The following is a 24,681-nucleotide window of genomic DNA, read 5'->3' as shown; positions in this document are numbered from 1 at the left end:
AATTAGGAATCCATTGCCTGCAGTACGACGTGATACCTAGAAAGGCACGCACATCTCTTTGGGTTGTTGGCACAGCCATTCGCGCAATCGCTGCAATTCTTTCTGGGGTCAACCTCCTTCCCTCCTTTGACAATAAGTGACCTAGATAGGTTACTTCTTGACAACAATATTGGAGTTTAGAAGGTGACACCTTGTGATTCAACTCACAGAGATGTTGCAGCAACGACACCGTAGTAATTTTGCAAATGTCCTGAGTATCGGCAGCCACCAATAAGTCGTCGACGTATTGGATTAAGGCCGCACCAACCGGCAACCTAAACGCATCCAGTTGACCCTTCAAGGCTTGACTGTAAATCGATGGACTCTCACAGTAGCCCTGAGGAGCGCGTTTGAACCGGAAGCTGCGTCCACCGAGAGAGAAACCGAAAAGGTCCCTGCTCTCTTCGGCAATCGGGATGCTGAAAAACGCATTTTTCAAGTCAATCACCGAAAACCACGATGCAAAAGCTGGAATCAGAGTCAGTAGCGCCGTGATGTCAGGCACAACAGGGAATTGAGGAACCACAATTTTATTCACTTCCCGTAAATCGATAACAAAACGATAAACAGGCGGTTTGGAAGGATCCGTACGTTTAAGAATGGGCAGCACAGGGCTGTTGCACACGTTTCCCCGAGTCTCTTCAATAACATCTTTCTCGATCAGATCATAAATGATCGCTAACAATGCTCGTTCACCATCAAGAGAGATACGATACTGGGGAATACGTGGCAAACGCACATTGGATTTCAACTGAACAACATAGGGCGAGATATCAAGTAGGCCCACGTCATTCGGACCTGTCGCCCACAAAGACGCAGGAAGAGAACTCAATTCCGGTGGGAGCTTATCGAGGGACAAATACATAGGAGAGACAACCCTATCTCCTAACGTAAGTTTTACACCCGCAGGAGAACAATACAAAGTTGCGTACAAACGTTTAAGCAAATCCAGGCCCAAAAGATTTTCACCACAACCTGTGGTTAGAATCAATGGAGCTTCTAGCTCACGTGGCCCAATTTTAAGGGGCAAAGGGCGCGAAACTGGATTGCTAACGGGGCGCCAGAGAATCCAACGGAAACATTTGTTAAGCCAGACAAAGGTGCGCCAGGGAGTTTCGAATGCATGATAGAACTTTTCGCTGCACCAGTGTCCAACAGAAAAGGCTCAACGACGCCCGATGTAGCAACTGCGACGTAAGGCCCTCTCTGATCAACCGGAACTGATACCACTCCCTCTCCTTGTCTTTGGCTGTCCTAGTAATTACTGTCGTCAGTTCCCTGATCGACGTAATAATCGTCTACATTATACTGCGCAGATCGTCCTTGCGATGATCCACGTTGATCGAAACAATTATTAGAATTGGATGAGTTATCTAAGCGATCGTTCTGAGCACCACGACCTCTACCACGTGATGCCTGCTGCGAACCACCACGACCTCCTCTAGATGAGTTACCACTATTACGTTCATTCAAAACAGGGCAATTGAATTTAATGTGTCCCTCCTGTCTACAATAAGCACATTGATTGTACCCTAACGATGATCTTTGGGAGGAGGAATCATTACGCGTTTGTGATCGATTCGATTGCAACTGCGACCTATTCTGTTGGGATGCATTCTGATTTGAACGCGGAGGGTACGCTTGTTGCAACAACACTTTAGTTTTTAGCTCTTTCGTCTTTTTATCAGCACGGTCATTCTCCTCTTTCTCTCTATTCTCATAATATTGTGCTGTAGCCAATATCTGAGCTGAAGTAGAAACGGCCCATGCGATTTCCGAATTCTTTAATTTATTGCTCAAATCGGGCAATAAGTTTGAAACAAATTTATCCACGAACAATCTCTGACCACCCTTGGTACCCATATCCTGTCCACTATGGTCGATGAATGCTTCCTCGAACCTCGTAAAGAAGTCGGAAACACTCTCATCTTTCTTTTGTTTACAAGCTGACAATTTGTCCCAGTTTACCCTCATAGCTGGCATAAGCGTTTTCATTAATGTTATAATTCTTTGAGGAAGGGCAGTAATCATCTGCTCAGGTTTAGCTCCACCAGTTTGTAAACCATCCGCTGCCACAATGGCAGCCCAATCACCACCTAATTCAGTCGGATGGTTTTCCTGCCTAATCTTAGCCCATACAGGTTGCGGTACGACATTGCCGAACAACATATCGATATCGGCAAGGTTCATGATTGTAGCGTCTACAAGCTGCGATAATTCTTTGTAATACCCTGCAGGATTTTTGCGAGGGTCAGGCAAAGATTGCTTCACCTGTAACACTTCCGAGCGTTTCCAGGGGAGATGTATCCATACTCTCTGGAAATAAGGCGGAACGGGTGGAGCAGCTGCGGGATTACCTGGCATCCATACCGGTGGCACTTCACGCATGGGAAACTGACCAGACTCATCTGGCAGTCTTTCAATATCCTCGATAAACAATGCATGAGGGATCGGAGCGGGGCGAAAAGATAGCAACCGCTCAACAGCACGTCGAACATTGGTATCCACTATCAGTCCGTTCGAGAACTGAAGCTGAAGGTCAGACAAAGCGGTCAGCACCTCGTCAGGCGCATCAGCCGATATCTGATCGCGAAGGAACTTACACATTTCATCAAACACGTATCTTTGGGTTGGTATATTGAATTGACAAAATGTATCGAGGACAACACGGGGTGGACATCTAAGAGGGTTTACCATCCAACCCATCGCCATATTATATAGCGCAACGCGTTCTCTGTTTCCAGGAAGCTGACTACGTCTCTGAGGACCATCGGAACCAGCGGACCCATGAACAGGTCCGAGCGAATGGAAGAAACTAGCAGCAAGAGGAGTAGTACGAGAACGAGTAGAAGGAGAAGCATACGATACAGGACTAACAAGAGAAGGAGTAGAAACAGTAGCAACAGCAGGAGTTAACAAAACAGGAGCAGCAGCGGGAGCAGGAGTATGTGGAAGCGGAGGAGCAGTAGGGATAGAAACAGGCAAAGGAGCAGGAACAGTCGGAAGAGCAGGTGCAGGTTGAGGAACAGGCTGAGGAACAGGCGGAAGAATAGGTATGGCAGGAACCACAGGAGCTGTAGCTGCGGTACCCTGTACGTACGGAGGTGGCGACTTCATAAGATAAGACATTAAAGGATCCTCAACTGGCTCTTCCTTCTTTTCCGACTCTGTAGGCAAAGCGGGATAACATTTATCTATGGTCATACGCTGTAGTCTATCAAACACTTCCTTATCCTTAACCTCCTTATCACGCTGAAACTGCTCTGCTTTCTTCACTATAGTAGCAACATTATCTCGCTGATTACGTTTATTGTGTCTGATTTCTTTCTGTCGGGCTTCTTTGCGCCACAACCGAAAGGCATCAAACATGGCCGGCCTTGATTTTCGTTCGAACAATTTAATCTCTAAATTATCTAAGATCGGGGCCTCGAAGCTACCATGAGGTGGCCAACGAAGGTCGCCGTCCTTCTTTGTATATTTAATCCAATAATCATTAAAGGTAATTGGGCCTAGCCCATGCTTACTGTACAGGTCATAAGTAGGAGTTCCAACCGGAGGTATCGGACACGAGTCCTCCAGTCGGGAATCCGCACCACAAGGTCTGAAACAACTAAACAAAGTACTGCGACCAGGCATCTTGCACACTAGCCGAGTTTCACAAACTTCAAGGGTTACGGGATTTACCAAGTCCCAGCAAAGAACAAAAACCCTCGGTTTTTGGCGGCTGCAGTCGTCAAACAACACAACAAAGTACGCTAGCAAAGTGTCACCGACAAAAACACTCACACAGCGTGAACAACGAAAACACTCGCTAAAGTGTCAACAACCAAGAACTCTGGGAGCGACCCACAAATACTTAACTCAAAGATCAATGGCGTCACCAGGAAGGCCCGTCTATCGTCTCGCTATACCAAGGTCTACGCCAGGCGCCAAAACAGGTCTACAGTCAGGGCAGCAGTCCGTCGCAGCCGTCCGGAGGCGGGAATCTTCGCGGGAAAAGTCTTCGGGCCACTTATTTCGACAACAGGATCGATGAAGCGGGGTGCACCTTCCCTCGGAGATTTCACACGAAGTTCCTCACGATCGTCGGGCTTGGACCGGTACCACTGATGCAGCCCCACGTTGGGCGCCAACTGAAGGACTGGGTTCTGTAGGACCCAGCGGTGCCAGGGCACAACACCTGAAACCTTCGTGGGTAACCTGCTCCGGCGTACGAATGACAGAGACACGGGACACTTCCTTCGGCGTCAAAGATTCAAGGTTTATTTGCTGCAGGGAACACAGATATCACAGGAAGTACATCGAGTGTAGTTCGGGGAGACTGCTTCAAATTGGTTCTGTGGATCGCTCCTTTTATACAGTTTTTACCCATAAGACAACATGGTACACAAAAGTTTACAACCCGGTTCCCACCATTATCCCCCAGAGGGGTCGCTTTGGTCACTTTGAAACACATGAGGTCCGGAACATAAGTGCGGAAACATTTGGCGGTTCCCAACTGTAAAAACCCATCTTCCCAACATTAGTGCATTCCAATCGGTAATAAAACAGATCGAAATAGGAACAAAGACAGGTGCAGAGGAAGACGGAGACAGTGGGGAGATCGGAAAGGGTGTAAAAGGGGAGGTATCGGGAAACACGAGATACAGGCATCAAAGGGACGTGCCTAATGAGATGCACGGCTGACACAATAAGTCCGTGCAACAAGATGAGCCTTGAGCGGCGCCATCTGCCTTACAGTAACATCCCCCTCGTCATAAAGACACTTACAAAGAACATGTGTCTTCCGCAAATATCTTGGGAGTCCCAGGGTCGCGAAGCGGACAGCGTCCGTTCGCTTGCTACTTGACAGCAAGAGACAAAATGGATGCCGTATCTAAGATGGAACCCGTGGGTACAGATGAAAAACCCACATAACAAACGAACGGTTTAAGTTAGCACAGCGAAACTGCGCGCACTTACTAAACTCGTCATTTGCGGTTCATAGATACCAGACTCGACCATATTCGTACGAGTCGAAAGCACCACTTACAATTGTCACGGAACCTCACACTGCAGCACTTGGAAACTGATTAAGTTCAGGTATTAATCATGGTGTATGCAGCTATTAATCATGGTGTATGCAGGTATTAAGCATGGTGTAAGCCCTCAGACATTAACCTTTGCTGGTACACATGAAACTATGAGGCATATTCCCAAACTGCATTTTGTGGTATGTGCAGTAGTATTAAAGCAGGACTACTCACGTACTACAACATGCTATTCACCTATCTATGGATAGAGACTTCTGCCTTACCTATCTTTTCCAGGTGGAGATTTCCCACTCTGTGGCAGAGACCCCATAGATATACTCTTCAGTAAATGTGGAAGGGACTATGGGAGAGTTCCTGGAAACGGGGGAATACTTACTACAAAATGAGAGGGGTTTAGGGAGAGACATACTACTACAAACAACCAACCATAAAAGAGAAAGCCATCTTCCTTTTCATAAACTGCACTGCTCAATTACTACAGCCCTAAAGGTGCTAAACCAGTAGTAAGTGCACTCCAGCCAGCCTTCGAGTAAGTTAAGCACCACACATGGCCACACACAGGTACATCAACACACTCCAATAGAAAAAGATGAGACAGGAAGTTGCAATAAGACCTCATAGAAACTATTGGTAAATAATTATCATTAAGTTAACATTTAAAATATATACATTATGTTTAATATAAAAAATGCACATAATTATTAAACAATTGCTTTATTATTTATACATTTTGCCATAAACTTAATTTAAAATAAAAAGAATATTCAACTTTTGCTACAAATATTCACATAATTTAAATTACTTCAACACAACCTTTTAGCAAAATTTAAAACATTAAATAAAAATAAAAATGTTCATGTGGGTACATTTTTTGGTTATCCTTTAAAAAAATAATATTCACAAATTAAATACATACATTTTAATTAATTAGCAATTTAATACACATCTAATTTAATGAGTTAATCAGTAACATTTTATGCAATTAGTTCTACATTAAAAAATAAATAATAATATAGTTTTTAAATAGTAAGTAAATTAGTTTATATTTTATATCAAAATATTTTTAACAGTTTTCTTTAAAGACAAACAAACTTTAAACCTTTTCCTACACTTTCCAATAGTGAGATCGATACCACAGTGGAGAAGTGCGGCTCAGTGGAGAAGTGTGGCTCAATGGTTAGAGCGGCAGACCCTGATGCAGAGGTCTAGCCTGAGACCAGGGTTCAATTCCCCGCCTCGGCAGGTCTTGGGCTCAAAAATTACATGGACTTGATAATTCTCGCCTCGGTGCCTATTCCAATCATGGAGTGCAACTCTGGGCAATAGCTTGCTTAATCTCCACAACGGCCCCCACAATGCTAAGGATACCTGGCCTCCACCTTGGGGGTGCCCAGGAGTGGACGCCTCACAGGGAAAGCCAGGATGGGTTCCACAGTGGTAATCGTACAAGTGCCTTGAGACCCTTGCGGGTGAGTAGTGCACTATACAAGTATCAATTTACAGTAGCAGAAATCTCCACCTATCTCTGAAAAGGGGGTGGAGACATGTAAGTCTGCACTTAGGTGTAAATCTATTCTACACCCAACAATGTTGAATAGCACAACAAATGTGCACTTACACATAGGAGTAGGTATAAATATACGTGTGACTAAATCTACATGTGTTTATTTACCTTTGTGAACTCTCTCTGCAATCTTCAGAAACTGAACTGTTTTAGCTTTCACTTGAATCATATGTTCGCTAGAGTCATTTAACTCAGTGAGCCTCCTTGATGGAGGACATACTCCTCTAAACATGAGCGTTTATTCACATACAAAGAAAGTCTCATATTCTAGCCCAGTTCACTTGGCCCAGAATGCTTCTGGTTGATAATTGAAAAAAATCAGAGTTCCACGTTGCCTACAGCTCTGCTCACGGTTTGAGTTTGGGAGTAGGACCATCGTACTACTTCTCCTCTCTTCTGTGTGTCACTTCTGTTTGATTCAAATGCCTTTTCTTTCTCTCCAGTGTAGCATTTAAATCTTCCTATTTGGCTCCATTATTTTGGCTAGCTGTAAAAGAAAAAACAGAAACAAATATAAGATCTTCTTATTGTTGGAATCTGATGGAGCGAGCACACACACTCATGCATGCATGCATGCACACGCGTGTTTGCACACACTCACGCATAATATATATTCTTGAGGCTCTAAATGTTGAATGTGGAGATGGAAGACAGAGCTGCCTAACTTCAAAGGCAAATACCAGGATATCTCTTCCATGATTTTGTTTAATCTGAACTTATTTTTATTGTCCAGGCCAAATACTTACACTGCAATTGAGGTACAACCAGCGGAACCAACAGATGCCTGGAAGCCCAAGGACTGGGTGGTCTCTGGTTAATATCTGAAAAATGTCAGTCTTATTGCTTAAAGATATTAACATTGATTTGTTTTCCTGGAAGCTGAACTTGTCTAAAAGCCTTTCCATTTCTCAGAGTTTGTACTTTATCCTTCATTTTGATTTGCCTGATCCATTAATCTCATTTCCTAGAACTTTATGTTTTTATGTAGTGATGTCCTCTTCTCTTTTAGAATATATCTTGTTTTGTTGTATTTATTAAAAAAGAGGTGGGTGTGATGCTATCTGGACATTGGCAAGTCTCTCTATTGCGACGTAACCCAACCAATTTTTGAAGCATGCCTCGGACAAAGTCACAAGCTTTAACTGAATCCCTTTAGGGTGTCTTCAAGCCCAGGAAAAGTTAAAACAAATGAGCCAGGAAGTCAAGGAGGTCTCTAAAGTGTGTGATGTTAAAGCTTTGAAGGCACTGAAATAAATTTACAGGGTGGGCACAGAGCCGTCTTTAGGATTTGTTGATCTCCGGCGTAGACATATTTTGGGACGCTTTCAGGAACTATTTTGAATTATATATTTAACTTTAAGAAAAAGGGGGTTGGAGGAACAGCCAAATAATAAACCTGCCTGCATCCAGGAGCAAATAGTGCCTAAAGAAACCTTGAACAAGCACTGACAAATCCATTTCTTTTTGGGTGTGGATCTAAATTTTCAGTTTTGCAATAACAACATTTTACATGGAATTCAGAGTTTAACCAGCTTGTTCCTACCATTTTAGGAAAGACATGTTAAGGGTAATGTGGAAGATGTTTATTATAAGAGTGCATAATCGTAAAATAAAACATACGCATGTGGCTCTTGAAGTTGTAGATTTAATTATCAGATATTTGTGATGATACAAAATACCTCTTAACAACTTATATTTCAATGGAAAAGTCAAAGCACTGCTCTGTTGGCTTTCTGATGAAAGAGATGGAGAGAAAGATTAGATTTTAGAGTGAGGCTGTGAGTAACAGGGGCAAGGAAATGTAGAGAGCGGGAAAGGGATGCGAGATGTCGGTACAGACAGAGATGAGGTGGGGAGAGTTAAGGTTTAAAGAGAGGCAAGTTAGAGGTAGAGGTAAAGAGAGGTAAAGGTAGACACATAGAGAGGGGAAGCAGTCCGAGAAATTTGGTGAGATGCAACCCTCTCTAACGAGACGGTGATGATGTGGGAAGAGGGGCAAAATGAGAAGTGAGGCTTAGAAGGATAGGTCAAGTAATGAAAGTAGAGAGGCAGAGAGAAAGGGTGAAGGATAGATTGGCAAATGAGTTATAGAGACAAAAGAAGTGATGTAGGGAGGCAGGTGAGGTAGACCAAGAGCGGAAATTAACTGAGAATGAGTAGGGAAGTAAATATTGGTTGACAGAAAGATAGAGACAGAGATACATAAAAACAGAGGTAGACAGCAAGGTGAGCTAAAGAGCGAAGGTTGAAATATAGAAGCTCCAGGGACAGATTAGAGATATCAGGTAATGATCGATGAAAAATAATTAGAGCTAAAGACAGAGACAGAAAAGCAGTGAGAAATGAGTAAGATAGTGAGAGAGTTGAGGTACAGGGTTCAGAAATAGAAAGAGAAGGGGAAATGAAGAGCGGACAGCGCAAATGTATGGAGAGGTAAACTGAGATGTTAGTGCAAAGGAGAGAGGTGGAGAATGAGAATTGAGGTAATGAGATGTGATATACCGAGTCAACTCCGGTAAAGAAAGAGATATGAGGCAGAGGGTCTTGAGGCAACAAGAGGTGTGAGAGAAGGGTACAGAACGTCAAGGTATAGAGCAATAGGAAGAGATAGAGAGTGGTAAAGAGAGATGAGTTTGGAGGTGAAGAAGATGGAGGAAAAAATGGGTGAGGTAAGCTTGAAACAGTGCTGTGAAGAGAAGAAAGAAGGGCGAGGAAGAGGGAGGTTGTGGAGTGATAGAGATGTTAAAGAAGGTGCAAGGAATGGTCTAGTGAGAGTGAAAAAGAAAGAGAGGTCATGAGAGAGATGTTGGGCAGAGTGAGGTGAGATGGAAAGTTGACGTATAGGAATGCGCGGTAGGTACATAGAAATGTCAAGATATTTAGAGAGAGAGATTTTAACCCCTTCGATGCTGTTGACGGAACGGTTCCGTCATGCACGTCGGGTGAGCTGTGCTGATGACGGAACCGTTCCGTCATGACTCCGCCCGCGCAAGGCGGAGTCAGCATGGGCGGGGAATTCGCGCCACACGGAAGCGGTTAAGAAAGCGTCATGAAACGTTAAAATAGGTGAGGCAGGGAAAGAACGTTTGATGGTGATAGAAAGAAGTAGCATGGAAGCAGTCAGAAGGAGAGATGAGGGTAAAGAGAAGGGTAGGGAATTAGTGACTAGGGAGGTAAGGAGATAAGGTACAACAACATAGATGGATGTAGAGGAGGAGTAGAGAAAGTAGATGAGTAAAGTGAGGGAGAGTTAAAGAAAGAGGCATGGTCGACAGAGGGTTTGACAATAAGTTGAGAGAGAACTAAAGAGGAAAGAAGTAGGATGGATTAAGCAAAGAAAAAATAGTGGTTTACAGAAAGGGAGAGAGTATGAGCTAGGGATAGGTACAGGGAGACTGAGTCATTGTCGGCAGTGAGAGGGACAGAGGCTGAGCTGGAAACTGGTAAGAAAGAGAAAGAGGTCACTTTGAGGGATTACTTTATAGGGGCCCCTTGGAACTTGGGGATCCAGTGTAATTGCCCACATTGCCTTAAAATGTTTCTAAATTGGAGTGTCTCCTGAATATCAAAACCACAATATCTATGGGAAACAATATCAAGAACCAAATATTGAAAATAAAATATCAACACATAAATGCCGCTTTTCCATACCCAACTCCACATATACGCAACTATGCAGTAGATATATTTGCAAGTCCCTTAGATGTGGAGGTAGGACTCGTAAATCTAGACTTCACTATATGCACTTGCTATTTGATATGTTGTCCCTCGATATTCTGTCCCCGATACTCTTGTACCACAAAATTGCTGGTGTTGTTATTCATTAGTACAATCCTCTATATGGTATTCAATTTGATTGCGTTTCGATGTCTCCCCGAGCCCTTATGTCTGACTTCACATGTTTTTGGGGTTTTCTTTTTATAAAAGCCATTCACACACAAAAAATCATGTATAGAAGTATTTTAAAACATCATACAACTCTCAAAAGTGTTAGGTATGGAGTTTCATGTGGTTTCCCATGACCCTGGCTGAAGCTCAGAGCACTGTTATTTCTACGGAAATGCTTGTGGTGTCCATAGATGTTAGTTATCAGCAAGAGACTGTGTTCTCATGCCGCGATTACCTGAAAAACAGATGAAGGGCAGCTTTACTCTGCAGCACTCATCTTGCCATGTGAAGTTCCTTCCAGGCTCTCTGGATACCATGCCACAATTTTCTGAAAGGGGCATACTCGGCTTCTCCTCTCCCCAGAAGCTGAAATCAAACACAGCTTGGTTGGCCCAGTACCAGTATCCGTAGAGCCGGTTCCTGTGGAGTCCAATCCAGACTCCAGGGGCAGTATCTGGGTAAATGAGCAGTTTGGATACAGCCCACTGGACTTCGACCACAGGAATGCTGGCCAGGTCTGTGTGTTCCGCAACGCAATGATTACGTGCCTCATTCCATGTCATCCTCTCCAGAATCAGATGAAGAGTGTATGAGGTACACGGTCCTGCACAGAGAGAAGAAGCATTGCAGATCAGATCATTATAGCCACACAGCAGGGATGCAGAAGGAATATTATTTTCACTTCAAGTATTTAACAGCTACTTCGAATGATGAAGAACCCATAGCATCTCACCTTAGTTGACTAAGGGTAACTTGCACTTCAGTGATGCCGCAAATAGGCTGTGCCTATTTAGTACACTAGGATTTTTTGCTTTTGATCGCCTGAATTTTGGACCTTGACTGTGGGCGAATCTCACTGCCTGAGTCTCACTCACAGTAATTTCATGGTAATTGCACTCAGCATGTTTACCATAAGTGTCTGTGTTATATCCTATCTTATGTTATCTTATCTATGTTTCCCATCCTATGTTTCCCTATTGTTCATGCTGTTCATGTATTTGCTTCCTAGCACCTGGTTGCTAGGTTATTGTAGAATGTTACTCTCCTGATCTTCAGTTGAAGACTGGAGCTTCTTGGATGTGCACTCTGATGGATCTTATGCTGTACTTGAAACTCTTAATTAAACTTAATCTTTAAGTTTACCTCCTTCTCCTGTCCTTCCTTGGATACAACAGTCTGCCTTTTAAGATAATGCTGCTGTGGCATATCAAGGGTAAGGAACACGGAATCCGTTACATGTGCGGGCCGCACGTTAGAGACTACGTTCCAGCACAGCCTTTTAGCTGTACACAGGTAACATGCCTGTGGCAGTTTTAAACTGCTAATTTGACCAGAAAATTAACCCCTTTTTTTTTACATATTAATGAATCACAATTAAATAGGTCTTATTGCCCATAAAGTGGTGTGGCTCAATGGTAAGAGGGGCAGACCCGAAAGCAGAGGATGGCCCGGGACCAGGGTTCAATTCCCGACGCGGCAGGGTCGTGGACCAGGGTCAGCAGACTTGATAATTCTCACCTCGGTGCCTACTCTAACCAGAGATCACACTCGGCAACTCTGGGCATTAGCTTGCCTGATCTCCACAACGGCCCCCACATACGCCGGGGATGCCTGGTTTCACCTTGGAGATACCCAGTAGGGACCATCTCACAGGGAAAGCCAGGACGGGTTCCCCAGCGGTCTACTGAGCAGAGATACTCCTTCGGGAGTCGATTCGAGCGCGTTAGAAACCCACAATTAATTAATTAATTAAAGGTAGGGTGCATGGTACTTAAAAGTAGGACACTTGAACAGAGTAGAACACTGGGCTATATTGTTACTTTTAATAAATGCTAAATTCGGTTTCGTAGCATCTAGAGAAATAATTCAAGAACTCATTTTTATAGTTATTCAAAATCCAATTTAATGTGAAAAAGTTACAATTTTCCTGCCTAAAACTTGCAAGCATTCATCTCTCACTAGCAGCTGGATGACTCCTCTGTGGTGAGAGGAGAATTGCTGCCACAGACAGGACAAAGGGGCTTGGGTGTAGAGGGGTGCTGGCCTTATCTTGGCAGGATGACCTGGGGTCTATACCCAATCACTAGTCACACTTCAAAGGGGCCTACTCAGTATGTGTTGTTTGCTTCTTCGTAGTACCCCAAGGAAGGGCAGGGGCACCAGCCATGTACTTCTGAAGAGTTGAGGGTGCTGATGGGAGTTCAGTAGCCCACCCAAGATTGATTACACAAATTAACCCTATATCTACCGGGTCCTAGGATGCATGACCTGGGAAGACCTTTCACCATATTTTAAATATTCCCGGAGCTAGGGCTTGGTGCTGTACACCTCAGACGTATTGAGATCCCCAAATCGTTCACTCTATAAATGCATTTTGCAACCTGAAATGATTAATGAAAGAATCTAACACAACAACAGGTGTTCTTAAAAGGTTACTATTTTCCTGACTAAATCATGTAAGCATTCAACTGCCACCTGGAAGATGGATGGCTCCCCCTGTGGTGAGATGTAGATTGCTCCCACACAGAGGACAAAGGTCTTGGGTGTGGGGAGGTGCTGGACTCTTCTTGACAGGATCACCTGGAGGATGTGGCCAAGAACTAGTCACATTTCAAAGAGGCCCACTCTGCCAGATGCAGATAAACCTGACTCCAGCCCTGCCCCCTTCCTTTGTCCATCTAGCCAACTTGGCTCCAAAACCAGTTGGAGGAGGAGCTGCCCCAGAAGTGGTTTTGAGCCAACCAATCAATCAGGATTTAAAAAGCACAGCAAATAACCCATGAGGGTCTAAAGGCCCTGGAGTTTCTAGCTGCTGCACGGTGCTATGCTAATTTGAGCAACATGTCTTGTGACGGTTCCTGAATGCCTGGACTGATGTGGCATTCCTCAGGTTCGGGGGACGGTAGCTCCAGGCTTTGGCCACCAGGTGAGAGGAGGAGCATCCTCCACTGTTGGATCGGAGGATCCGGGGGGTGTCTGCTAGGAAAAGGGAGGCAGAGCACAAGTGTCTACTTGGTTGGTAGAAAGGTCATTAGTTTGTTGATATATGTTGGTCTTTTTTCATCCAGGGCTTTGTATGCGTGGGTCGGCATCTTGAACTGGCAGGCCCGAGTTCAGAAGGGCCAACAAGGGTCATTCCATGGCCAGGTGTTGTTTCCAAAGATGAGGATTTCTGTTTTGTCGAAGTTGAGCTTGAGACAGTTGTCCTTCATCCAGTCAGTGACGTTCGTCATACATCTGTGGAAGTCAATTCTGGTAGCATAGGGGTCTTGTGGCAGTGAGAGGATGAGCTGGGTGTTGTCGGAATAGGAAATGATGTAGAATCTGTGCGATCTAACGGTGCGGACCAGGCATACGTGTTGAAGACAGTGTGGTTGAGGGGCAATCCTTGTGGGACGCCACAGATGGTCTCCTTGTGTTCCGAGGTGAATGATGGGAGACGGATTCTCAGGGTTCTTCCGGTGAGTTATGAGGCGATCCATGTGAAGACGTCTCCCTGAATTTCAACTGTTGGAGTCTGTTGATCAGGATGTGGTAGAAGACATTGTTGAATGCGACTGATAGGTCCAAGAGGATGAGGGCTGTTGTTTCGCTGTGGTCAAGGAGGGCCCTTATATCGTGGATGGCTGCAATTAGAGCTTTCTCTGCTGTGGTTGGCTTGGAATCCGGATTGAGAAGGGTCCAGGATATTATGGTGTTCCAAGTATTTTGTGAGTTGCTGGTTGCTTGTCTTTTCAAGAAAGTTTGCTGGAAAGAGGAGCAGGAACAAGGGTCGGTAGTTCTTTAGTTCTGCTGGGTCAGCAAATGGTTTCTTTAGGAGGAGCCTCACTTCTGCGTTTACTGTCCTCAGGGAAGTAGGCCTTGGCGATGGAGGTGTTCAGGACTTTCTTGAGCTCGTCCCCATTTGTCTCGCTGCAGAGGTTGAAGATGTGGTAGGGGACATGGGTACGTGGGGCTCTCAAGTGTACCGAGTTCACATGATGGAGATTGTGGCTTGAGTTGGGAGAGGGTCCCAACGTGTGAGCAGGTGTTCGGGGTTTGTGCTCATGGGTATGAGTATACTGATGCTCTTGGCAGCCAGGGGATGGGGTTTTAAGTTATCGTAGATGGCTGAGATCTTGTTGTGGAAGAAGTCTGCCAGGATGTCACACAGTTCTTCAGAGGGGGTGATATCATTCCCAGTGGCTGCAGGGTTGGAGAACTCCTTCATGACGGTGAAGTGATCCTTGCTGTTGTTTGGCCCAGGGTTGGGGGGATGATGTGGCCTCCTAGGACTGGCCAGAGGTATTTGGCATCTAAACCTTCACATAGAAAACAAACCTCTGAACTGACCTATTTTTCTTTTCAAGCGGCCAATGTTGGCTCAAAGCTGACCCTTCCCCAAAATCATGTCATGTTACACAATTACACAAATGGAATCTGGTGGACAAAACATAAGACTAAGATACGAGAAGTACGAGGAAATGCAATTGCTGAACATACGGTTCCCTATAAAATGTGTTACATCAACAAAAACTGTTCATTCAAGTGAACCCATTGTAGAATAGGAAAGGGGCTATAGGATTTCCATCAACTGCCCTTTGTGGCCAGTGTCATCATCTGGAATTCCAGCTTCCCTGCCACAGCACCTCATAAACCAAGGAGGTGACTCTGTGGAATGAGTGGCATTCTATACAGAGAACTGGAACTTATTAGATCGCTAGTGTAGACAGCATCCGCCTAAGATCCTATATACAGAGGCAAAAAGGGCAGTGCAAGTAATGTGAAGATTTAAAAAGGACATGGAGGCTAACAAATACTTTTATTGGAGTATTGCTTCCAAACCTATTAAAAATAGTGCAGGAACGGCTTTTAACGAATATGCCGCTGTTTTTGAAGACGGAGCGTCTTCAGAAACAGCGGCATATTTGTTAAAAGCCGTTCCTGCACTATTTTTATTAGGTTTGGAAGCAATACTCACATCCTGCTCAACTAATACCCCAATTATTTACAAACGAGAATCCACAATTCCAGCTTTGAATTCAATATGGAACAAATGCTGTATGTTCTCAACATTTGTCTAACCTTAAAGAACAGATCACCAAAGTAGGGGTAGAATAGCAAGTGGAACTAGTGACATGTAAGGTCTCGAAATCAACCCTGACCGGTTGATTTACAAATCAATTTTGTGCTAAAAATAGTACAAAAGAAAGTTTGCATGTTTTGAAATAGGGAAAAACTTCTGCCATCATCTTCCAGATGTCCTCTGCCCACCCATGTTATTGGACTATTACTAATTTTGTTCGGAGTTTGACCCAAACAGCTGGTAAAACAATTCAACAAGCACAGCTGACTGGCCACCATTTCCAGGAAAGAGGTTAGGGAATGTACCTGTGTTTGAGGAGTTTGTTCCAAGTCCATAGAGATTTCCAGCTGAGATTCCATTTAGCGCTTCGAAAAATGAGGACAAGCTGTCATTGGTTGGTCCTGCAATAAATAAGGAGTCACTGCTTGGGTAAGAAGATGTGCTATTGACGTCCAAAGATGAAGATGCTATATCTGAGCTTGAGGACTGGGCAGTAGCGGCGGGTGCTGCTGCATCTGTTGAGAAATAAACAAATTTGCCCATATAAGATATTCATATAAGAGATTCAGAACATACATTTTGGAAACCTTAAGACTAAGCAGAATGATACCTGTTATCTTGAATCAAATTCATTAAGAAATGAGAACAAACATTTGGAGTGTGAACTGTGGTTTTATGGAGTATGACTGCCTGCCCTTTTTGGGGTCTTATGCTTCTGTTACAAAATGTATTGAAAAACACAGGCCTGGCCTGATACTAACACATCAATGCCACATAGTAGAGCCAAATACTATATTTGCTCAATGGCCCTACAAAGGTATTTGCCCCAAACTCCACAAATAAGTCTGACAGGCCTGATTGGCCGCTCCTTCTCCTGTCCGTCTCTTCACCCGGTCTTTCATCAGGCAATCTGAAAACAACTTACAACTTGCCTTAATTATGATTAGGCTATCCTATTTTGGCTTTAAACCTATAATAACTGATAACTTATGAAGGAAACAACCCTAATCAGTGTAAATATATAAACAGTGATACACACCTGGAAAACCTCAAACTAAACTGCCATTCAAGGAAAGGAAAGTAAGAGATAATTCGTAATTTTTAGTTGTTCCTGAAGGGGTCAACACAATGTAACTTTGTTATACAAGGTAGCAGCGAGAAAGACTGGTCTGAGGTTATTCTGCTTGGGGTTTGTTGTTGTTTAGGGATGTCACTGAAATATTTGTTCTTCTTATTGGTTACTCCTGTTTTGTGTCCTTGGGTTAAAGGTGCGGGCTTAGAAGCATGTTTAGGACTGTTCTAATTATTTTATACACTGTAGAGAATCTGGGGATATTAAAGTAATATTTGATATTTTGGAAGTGCTTAATTTTTCACTGATTGTTGAATTATCTGGCTCATAAGAGTCTCGGCCCATAAGTACTATCACACTAAGTGGGTTAAACTCTTTGATACATCAGTCCCCTTTACTAGCAAGTCAGGTTGATGGCAGGTCAACTAGCAACCACCTTAGACTTTAAACATTCAATGCAAAGTGCAGTGGCAGGTACTTGTGAAAAGAGTGCTATCACAGTGCACATGGAATAGGGGTGACAACATGGTGCAGGACTTTCCACATACCAACAATATATATGATATGCATGGCTGCAAGGAGTACCATTGTTATTTGTGATGCCTCCAGCTAACCCTAGCACTATACTGCTGGGGTTTTTGAGCCCATGGTTACAATGTAAACAGCAAAATTTCAGTTCCAAAATGCAATGTGATGTGTGTTAAAACGTAAAGTGAGACATTTGTAATTGGGGATACTTGGCAGCTACAAATGTCCACATAACAGCAGCACTACCTTAATGCAATTGGACACAGTGTCATAACAGCAGTGGTGAGCACGCTTAAAGCATCCTTTCAGGTGCTTTGGGATGTAGATGTACAAATTAAACTGATGTATTAAAAAATTGTAAAGGTTTCACAAGGTACTATGCTTTTGGCAGGGTGACCACCTCTACAATGCCATAATATTCAGAATGGAGTAGGTGAATGGCCCCCATCTGTGTCCAGGAATTTGTTTATTAAAACATCTGAATATAGCACTCTTACCTTTTTAGCCCATTAATAGTCCTGTAATGCAGACAGAATCCAGACAGGATGAGTGTGAGAAGTAATGAAATGTGAGAGAGGATAATGAGACGTGAGTGAGAGTTCAATACACAGACTTTCCATGCTGAAAACAGTCTAAAATCAGTCTAGTTGACACACTGCCAATGGAAAGACTCTACGTACCCTGCATTACTTCTCCTGTAAATTAAAAATGTGCAAAATAAACCTGCAAAAAACAACATGTTTTGTAAATACTGGGAAACCACATTTTCGTTCCAGTTCGGGGATTAGGCAGCCGAATAAACACCGGTAAACACCTATTTCAAAAAGTTTGGAAAACTCTGAGGAAACACCACTGAAATATGCAAAAATTAAACACTGAAAACAGGACAGCCTACTTATGTTGTGCTGCACCTCTGAGCTGATTTGATTTCTCTGCCGGCAGCTTCTATACTAGGAACTCTTTCATGGTTAAGGTCCCACTGTGTGAATCTTCCACTTATTCGCTCATTCTACCTCTTTTTTTAAATTTAGGAGGCTTGCCATCTCAGTTGCACAGTGTTACTGTCTGTTACTGTGTGCCATCCCCAGTGTCTCTCAGTGACGAGCCAATATAACACAGTGGGCCTGATTCACCAAGGTAAACTTACAGGTTTGTGTAAGTTAACTATTTTTTTATATTCACAGACTGAAAGTTAATAATAGGTTATGACTGCGGAGACTCCGCAGTCGGGGCAGAGAACTCAACATTCAAAAAGATAAGCCGGCCCTATCTTTTTAAGTGTGGAGTTCTCCGCAGCCGTACACTTGCTATTAACTTGTGGTTTGCAAATAGAAAAAAACTGTAACCTTACAAAAACCTTTGTGAATCAATCCCAGTGAGTCCAAATTAAGCTGGAAATCCCTGCACAGTCTTGATTTCCAATTCATGCATGGAGACTTTGAGCTCCTCACATTGAGGGTTTGCAAAATCCCTGGACATGGGATGCAGTATCAGAAGTCTAGATAGTGTTTTGGGGTGTGGGTAGAGTGTCTCCTCAAGCTGTGCCAGACTGTAAACCTCACTCCCTCTTCTTGGCATTGATTTCAAAACAGCCACAAGGTCTGGAAAAGCAGTGATGGCCTCACAACCCCACCTCCTTTCCAGACCCCAACTATCCAAGGCCTCCTTCCACCCCTAAGTCCCCAGATCTGAATTACTGTGACAAAGTGTAAACATATTTGTGACTTCCTGGATAATGATTTGCTGCATAGAATTCTGATTATTTTAGCTTCTGCCTGTTTTTTATCACAATGTGGCTCTTATATATATTTTTTTAATTTTGATGTATCTATTGTCTGTAAGTTTGCGTTCAGCTCTTCATCTTGCCATAAGCTGTTTACTTTTATGTTACTTGTGACGGCTAATGGTGGAAAGGGCAGTGTGATGACTCTTGTCATCACTGCCAGAAGTTGAGAGAAGCAAGTTCATCTGATGACTAAGGCGTGAAAGGCTGATGAGGGTTGAATCCATCACAGTCATACCAGTAGAGCAGAGAAAGTAGTAATTGTCCCAGCAGTTTTTACTGTGCCACAGGCCACTCTTCAAGGTGCCACAGGACCAAAATGTGTTCCATTCCTTCGATGCCCAATTTTTGTAGGAGAGGCTTGTTCCACTTGTCCACTTCCAGTCATTTAATTTAATGGTGTACAATCCAATCCAGACCTCGTTTCCCTCTGAAACGCTGACAGCGAGGGCTTGTTCAGCGTCATTGCGGATGGTCATCAGGTTTCCATGGAGGGCATTCCTACAATAATCATTGGCTTTTTGAAAATCTTTCTTCGCTTTAACAAGAACATGGCTCGTCTCGGTGATGGTCAAACAGAGAGCTAAAGTTGGGAAGTAAATAAAGTACACATTAGAGGAAATGGCGGAAAAAGATGTCTATCGGGTGTCAGTCAGAAGAGAAATCTGATCTGACAACTATTGATCTTCAGAGAAAGGGCAATTGAAAGCTGTCAATTAGAAGGAAAGGGATGTTCAACAACAGTCAGAGAGAAGGGCAATAAGATCAAATAGCTGCCAATTAAAAGAGAGAAGACCTGGAAAGCTGTCAATTATAATAGAAAAATGAGCCAACATGTGTCAATCAATACATCAATGAGAATTGGCAGCTATCCGCGTGAATATTAAGGTAGTCAGCAGCAGCCAATCAGAAGAGAAGAATGTCCAACAATTGTTAATTGAAATAAGAGTAAAGATGACAGCTTTCTGGTAGAATGAAAAGGAGATACACTACCTGTAAAACTAGCAATCAATCTGAACCCCCCCCCCCCGATGGCCAGATTTACTAACCGTTCACGCAACGCAATGCAGCAAGGCAGATTTCTGTGCTGCTTTGCCGGAAAGGGAGAGAGCAGAGTTAAGCCATATCTAATAAGATATGGCACACTTCTGCTCTCTCAAAGCGCTGGCACACTTCAATCAGCCTAGCGCCAATGCAGGTCCCATTGCACCACGGAGCAAGGGTGTCTGCGTTACAAGGAGAATTGTTTTTTGTGCAGGAAGGGGTACTTTCCTGCACAAAAACAATCTCTCCAGGCATTTTCCTCTTTCCATGTGTGCTGCAGATTGCTGTTTATGCCCTCCTTTGGGAGGCGTAGTGATTTCACGCAATGTCAGGTTTACAAATCTTTTTAAACCTGGAATTGCGTGAAATCCATAGGTGTATGCATGGGAACATCCATCTTCCACGCATGGAATGCCTCTCAGAATGAAATGTAACGCAACGCAGTGCAGGAAGCTGCGTTGCTTTACTGTTTTTTACAAAGCCATGAAAGGAGGCGCAAATTGCCTCTTGCGTAACTTTGTAAATATCCACTAACATTTTGCGTCACGGATGCCCCACAACAGTGGTGCAACCATGACACAAAATGTTAGTAAATCTGACCTCAAGGTCTAACAGGAGTCATTCAGTAGAAAAAAGGTGGCCCTAATTGTCTACGTCAAATGTAAAACATCAACTAAAGATGTCAATACAAAGAAAACTCAAGTTTGACAACTATTACTCCAAAGGATGTGTAGCTTTGGCAGCTGTTGATAGAAAGGAAAGGTTCACAAAGTTGTCAACCACCAACCACTAATCACTAAGTACAGCCATTGACTCTCAGCAGACAAAAAAACAAGACCACTCTCCAAACCAACCTCAGGCTGAGATGTCTTTCTCCACTAATCAATGGCAGATATCTCACAGTATTTGAGCAGACCACAGAACCTTCTGTCTTTTGGTCAGATTTATTAGCAGGTTCAATACACAACATATCTACTCACCCATAGAACAGGACAGAATCAGAACCCAGGACGCCATCTGCAGTCAATCAGAGCTAAACAAAAAAAGAGGACAAATGTTATATCCCCTGCAAGCGATGAGTTGTTAGATAAACCATCGAGCTGTACATCTCCTCCCTGTAACTCAGAAAGTGTCCCACTATAAAGACCTGCTTAGTAACCTCAAAGTCATACCAACCCTTCCCCCACCAACAACAAGAAAGCATCAACCACAGAACAGTCTACAGGGCCATATATACTAAATACTTGTCACATAACTCTGGTTGCAAATTGCAAGCAGTATATATTTCAACCGGTATACAATATCATGACCCAACCTATGTAACCATAAGTTGTTTTATAAATTTCCAATTTGAAGAGGGTCTTAATCCAACCTGTCTCATGAATATTAATGAGGTAGCTTTCAGATTGGGACACACAGTTACTGGGATAGTGACCTGCTAGTATCAGCAGACAAAAATGTCTGTCATTGCCTTTAAATAAAGTCAACTTTTTTAAATACAGGCCATTTTTCTTTCAAAAAATTGTGATGTGTTTAAACTGCAGTGGTCCTCTGAACCACTGTCCACTCTCAAGCACACCTTCTTTTTCTATGTTTACAAAGGGGAAGGGTCCCATTACCATTTTGCAAATGGGTTACTACTCCCAACTAGGGAGTTGGCAACTTTTCAACATTTTGTGACTGGATTATGGTCACAATACACCGCATATGTATTTGGTGTTTAAGAGCCGTAACCAACTAGGCCCGCGTACCTGTCCAACAAACTGATTAGACACTCACCGACGCGGACCCTCTGCTCAAAGGGGAAAAGGTCTTCTTACTATCCTGCGAATCAAACAAACTAAATTAGGAGGCAAATCATTCTCCCATCTAGCGCCCCAATACTGGAATCAGCTCCCATTGGACATTCGCCTCTGTACCAACTATCTTAGCTTCCGAAAAAAATTGAAGACCTCACTCTTCTGTTAAAATCTCCAGTTACCACACCTGCTGCATCTATAGCGCGGAGATACCCCATGTCGGGTGATTCATGCACTCTACAAATGACAAAAAAATAAAATAAAGATGCATGCCCACAAAATGACTTTTCTAGCTTTACAACTGAATCTCAGTCCCCAGAATATCGTTTTATAAGAATATCGTGGACAGACTATACAGGGATAAAATATCTATACGGGGATAAAATATCTAAAAGGAAGTGCTTATTGGGAAGAATAGATTTATTACTCATAAATCCACATCTACGTACCTTGCAGATATATACATCGCCACGGTACATGTATGTGAAATTACATATAAAAAATCTACACTTACTTACTTGTTGATATTTTAGTTGCAATATTATGTTCTTGATATTCTATGCCATTTGTATTCTGCTTTCGAAATTCAAAGTGGTAAGAAAATGCCCTTTTTGCGTGATCATGCCCCATTTTGTGCTAGATTTTGTTTGTTGGTGTATGGACTCTGAACACTGGGGGGCTGCCATCCAGCATCCAGTATATGTGCTTGGACCCTTAAAACCAGGTACAATTGACTAATCCCTGTATGGCATATTTAACTTACCCGTAAGACTCTAAAATATAGTACTCTGTCTACTCAGGGGCTGCAAGTTAAACGTAAACAGTGGGCTGCAGCACATATTGTGCCACCACTGTAATGACCATGCATAGCATGGTCACAGGACTGCCAGTGCATCCTGAGTGCACAGTTTTATAATTGCAAATTTGTCCTGACAAAAGAAACCTTTTACCAGGCCTACACTTAACATTTTAATACTTAAAAGTCACCGCTAAAGTAGGCCCTTGGGGCCAGATGTAGGTAATCCCCGATTACCGATTCTTAAATACCGAATCATACTGATTCGGTATTTAGGAACTGGCAATCTGGATGTAGGTATATTTACCCAATCAATTACCGAATCGGTAAGATTCGGTAATTACCGAATCGGTATTTACCGATTCGGTAATTGCCATTGATTCCTATGGGCCTTGAGGCCCATAAGAAACAATGTCAATTACCGAATCGGTAAATACCGATTCGGTAAAATTACCGAATTTACAAGGGGGACAGGGTGTCACTGACACCCTGTTGCACCCCTGATTTTGGCTTGTGTGCAATGTGACACACATACATGCCCTTAGGGTATGTATGTGTGCCACATGGCACAGGTGTACATGCACAGATGTGCATGTACACAGGAATTCGTTATTTACCATGAGATAGTATTCTGTGGTAAATAACGAATTCTTAAGGGCCTGTGGCACTATTTTAAGTGCCACCTACATCTGGAATTACCGATTCGGTAAATATACCGAGTCGGTATTTTACCGCATCTGTAAATTTACAGAATCGGTAAATTTACAGATTCTGTAGAATTCGGGCCTCCTACATCTCAAAAACCAATTACCGGTCGGTAACGGCCGAAATCGGCCGTTACCGACCCGTAATTGGCGACCTACATCTGGCCCTAAATGCGCAAGGACTCCTTGAACGCCTTCAGTAGCAGATTCAATCTTCATCGCGCATCGGCTCCGTGCGGCAGATTAATTCCCCGCCCCACCCGATAACGAAGTCCCGAAGCCGTTTACTGTGTCATACGGCGTTCAGTACATAAAAAGAATGTGAATTTGGGCACATCCTTCAACAGCGCACCGCTGGGTGGGCGCCCTGAACCTCTGACACCTATTAACTCCGTTCAGAGTAACTGTTCTGCTTCACAGTCTTTCCTCTACCCCAGCAACTCATTGTGCACGCGGTGCAGTGAATACTGTACCCAGTCCCTGTCCTGAGGAGAACCTTGAATTATGTCGGTTCGAAACGCGTTGACCCCCCAGCCTGTGACAAGAAGGAAGTGTGCAACTTGGGATCAATTTACCCCACGGACGTGGGCCCTTGTGTGCAACCAGATAGAATATTTAGTCACAGGTCTTGTGGACAGGCAGGCAGTTGTTTTCCATCCTGAATTCCGCCTGTTCACTGGTATTTTAGTCAAAGGACTGGTCTTGCTTTGCCTTTTCATGTTATATGTGTTGTATTTACAATTGATTTGGATCGTATGTATTGGATTCTAAGTTGCATTTTGGTGTCTTGTTAATGTTTGAATATTTAGTATTCATGTCTGTATATTTTGTATTCATGGTGCACACAATTGTTTGTTTTTGCTTTTGACTTGACTGTTTTTGACGGTGTGTTCTCCTTTGATGTCATGTTTTTATGAACTTTGAAAACTTAATTTTGAACCAAAAATAAAAGTTTAGCTAAACAAATGGCCTGGCCACGCAGCACTCATTGGCTGTGTGGGTTCTAATTGTAAATCAAAGCAGTCTGGCTAGCCAATTTTTTTCTGTTTCGCTAAATGCGCAGAAGGCAGGGTGCATGGAATTTAAAGAGTAGGATATGTGTATTAAAGTTTAACATGTCCTGGCAGTGAAAACATCTCTAAAGTAATTGTTCACTGTGGCAAGGCTGGCTCTCTCATAGAAAAGCACTGGGTTACATTAAAACACCTTATAATGTATGATTTTTGTTCTAAAATAGCTAGAAAATGGTTCAAGGGCTCAAATTATTAGCAAATTGAACACCAATCTAATGTCCAAGTCGGATTTGAAATTAATTATTATTTTCAAAATGCACTTTTAGAAAGTTGGCATTTTTCCCCTAAAACCC

At 43.2% G+C, this 24,681-nt stretch overlaps 1 protein-coding gene across 1 annotated transcript; it reads right to left on the bottom strand.

The window, feature by feature from the left end:
- Nucleotides 1–6,999: 6,999 nt before the first annotated feature.
- Nucleotides 7,000–21,033, bottom strand: LOC147666492 (secretory phospholipase A2 receptor-like). Its single transcript, XM_086949041.1, has 5 exons — nt 20,997–21,033; nt 19,211–19,555; nt 15,895–16,104; nt 10,760–11,128; nt 7,000–7,123 (listed from the first exon to the last, which is right to left on the bottom strand). The coding sequence occupies exons 1-5, from the start codon at nt 21,031–21,033 to the stop codon at nt 7,098–7,100; spliced, it is 987 nt and encodes a 328-aa protein (XP_086805167.1). The 3' UTR covers nt 7,000–7,097.
- Between the last annotated feature and the right edge of the window lie 3,648 nt (nt 21,034–24,681).

This window comes from Lissotriton vulgaris, unplaced genomic scaffold (assembly GCF_964263255.1).
Source record: "Lissotriton vulgaris unplaced genomic scaffold, aLisVul1.2 SCAFFOLD_4794, whole genome shotgun sequence".
Taxonomy (NCBI): Eukaryota; Metazoa; Chordata; class Amphibia; order Caudata; family Salamandridae; genus Lissotriton; species Lissotriton vulgaris.
The sequence above is the reverse complement of the archived record's forward strand: the minus strand, read 5'-3'. Positions and strand labels throughout refer to the sequence as shown.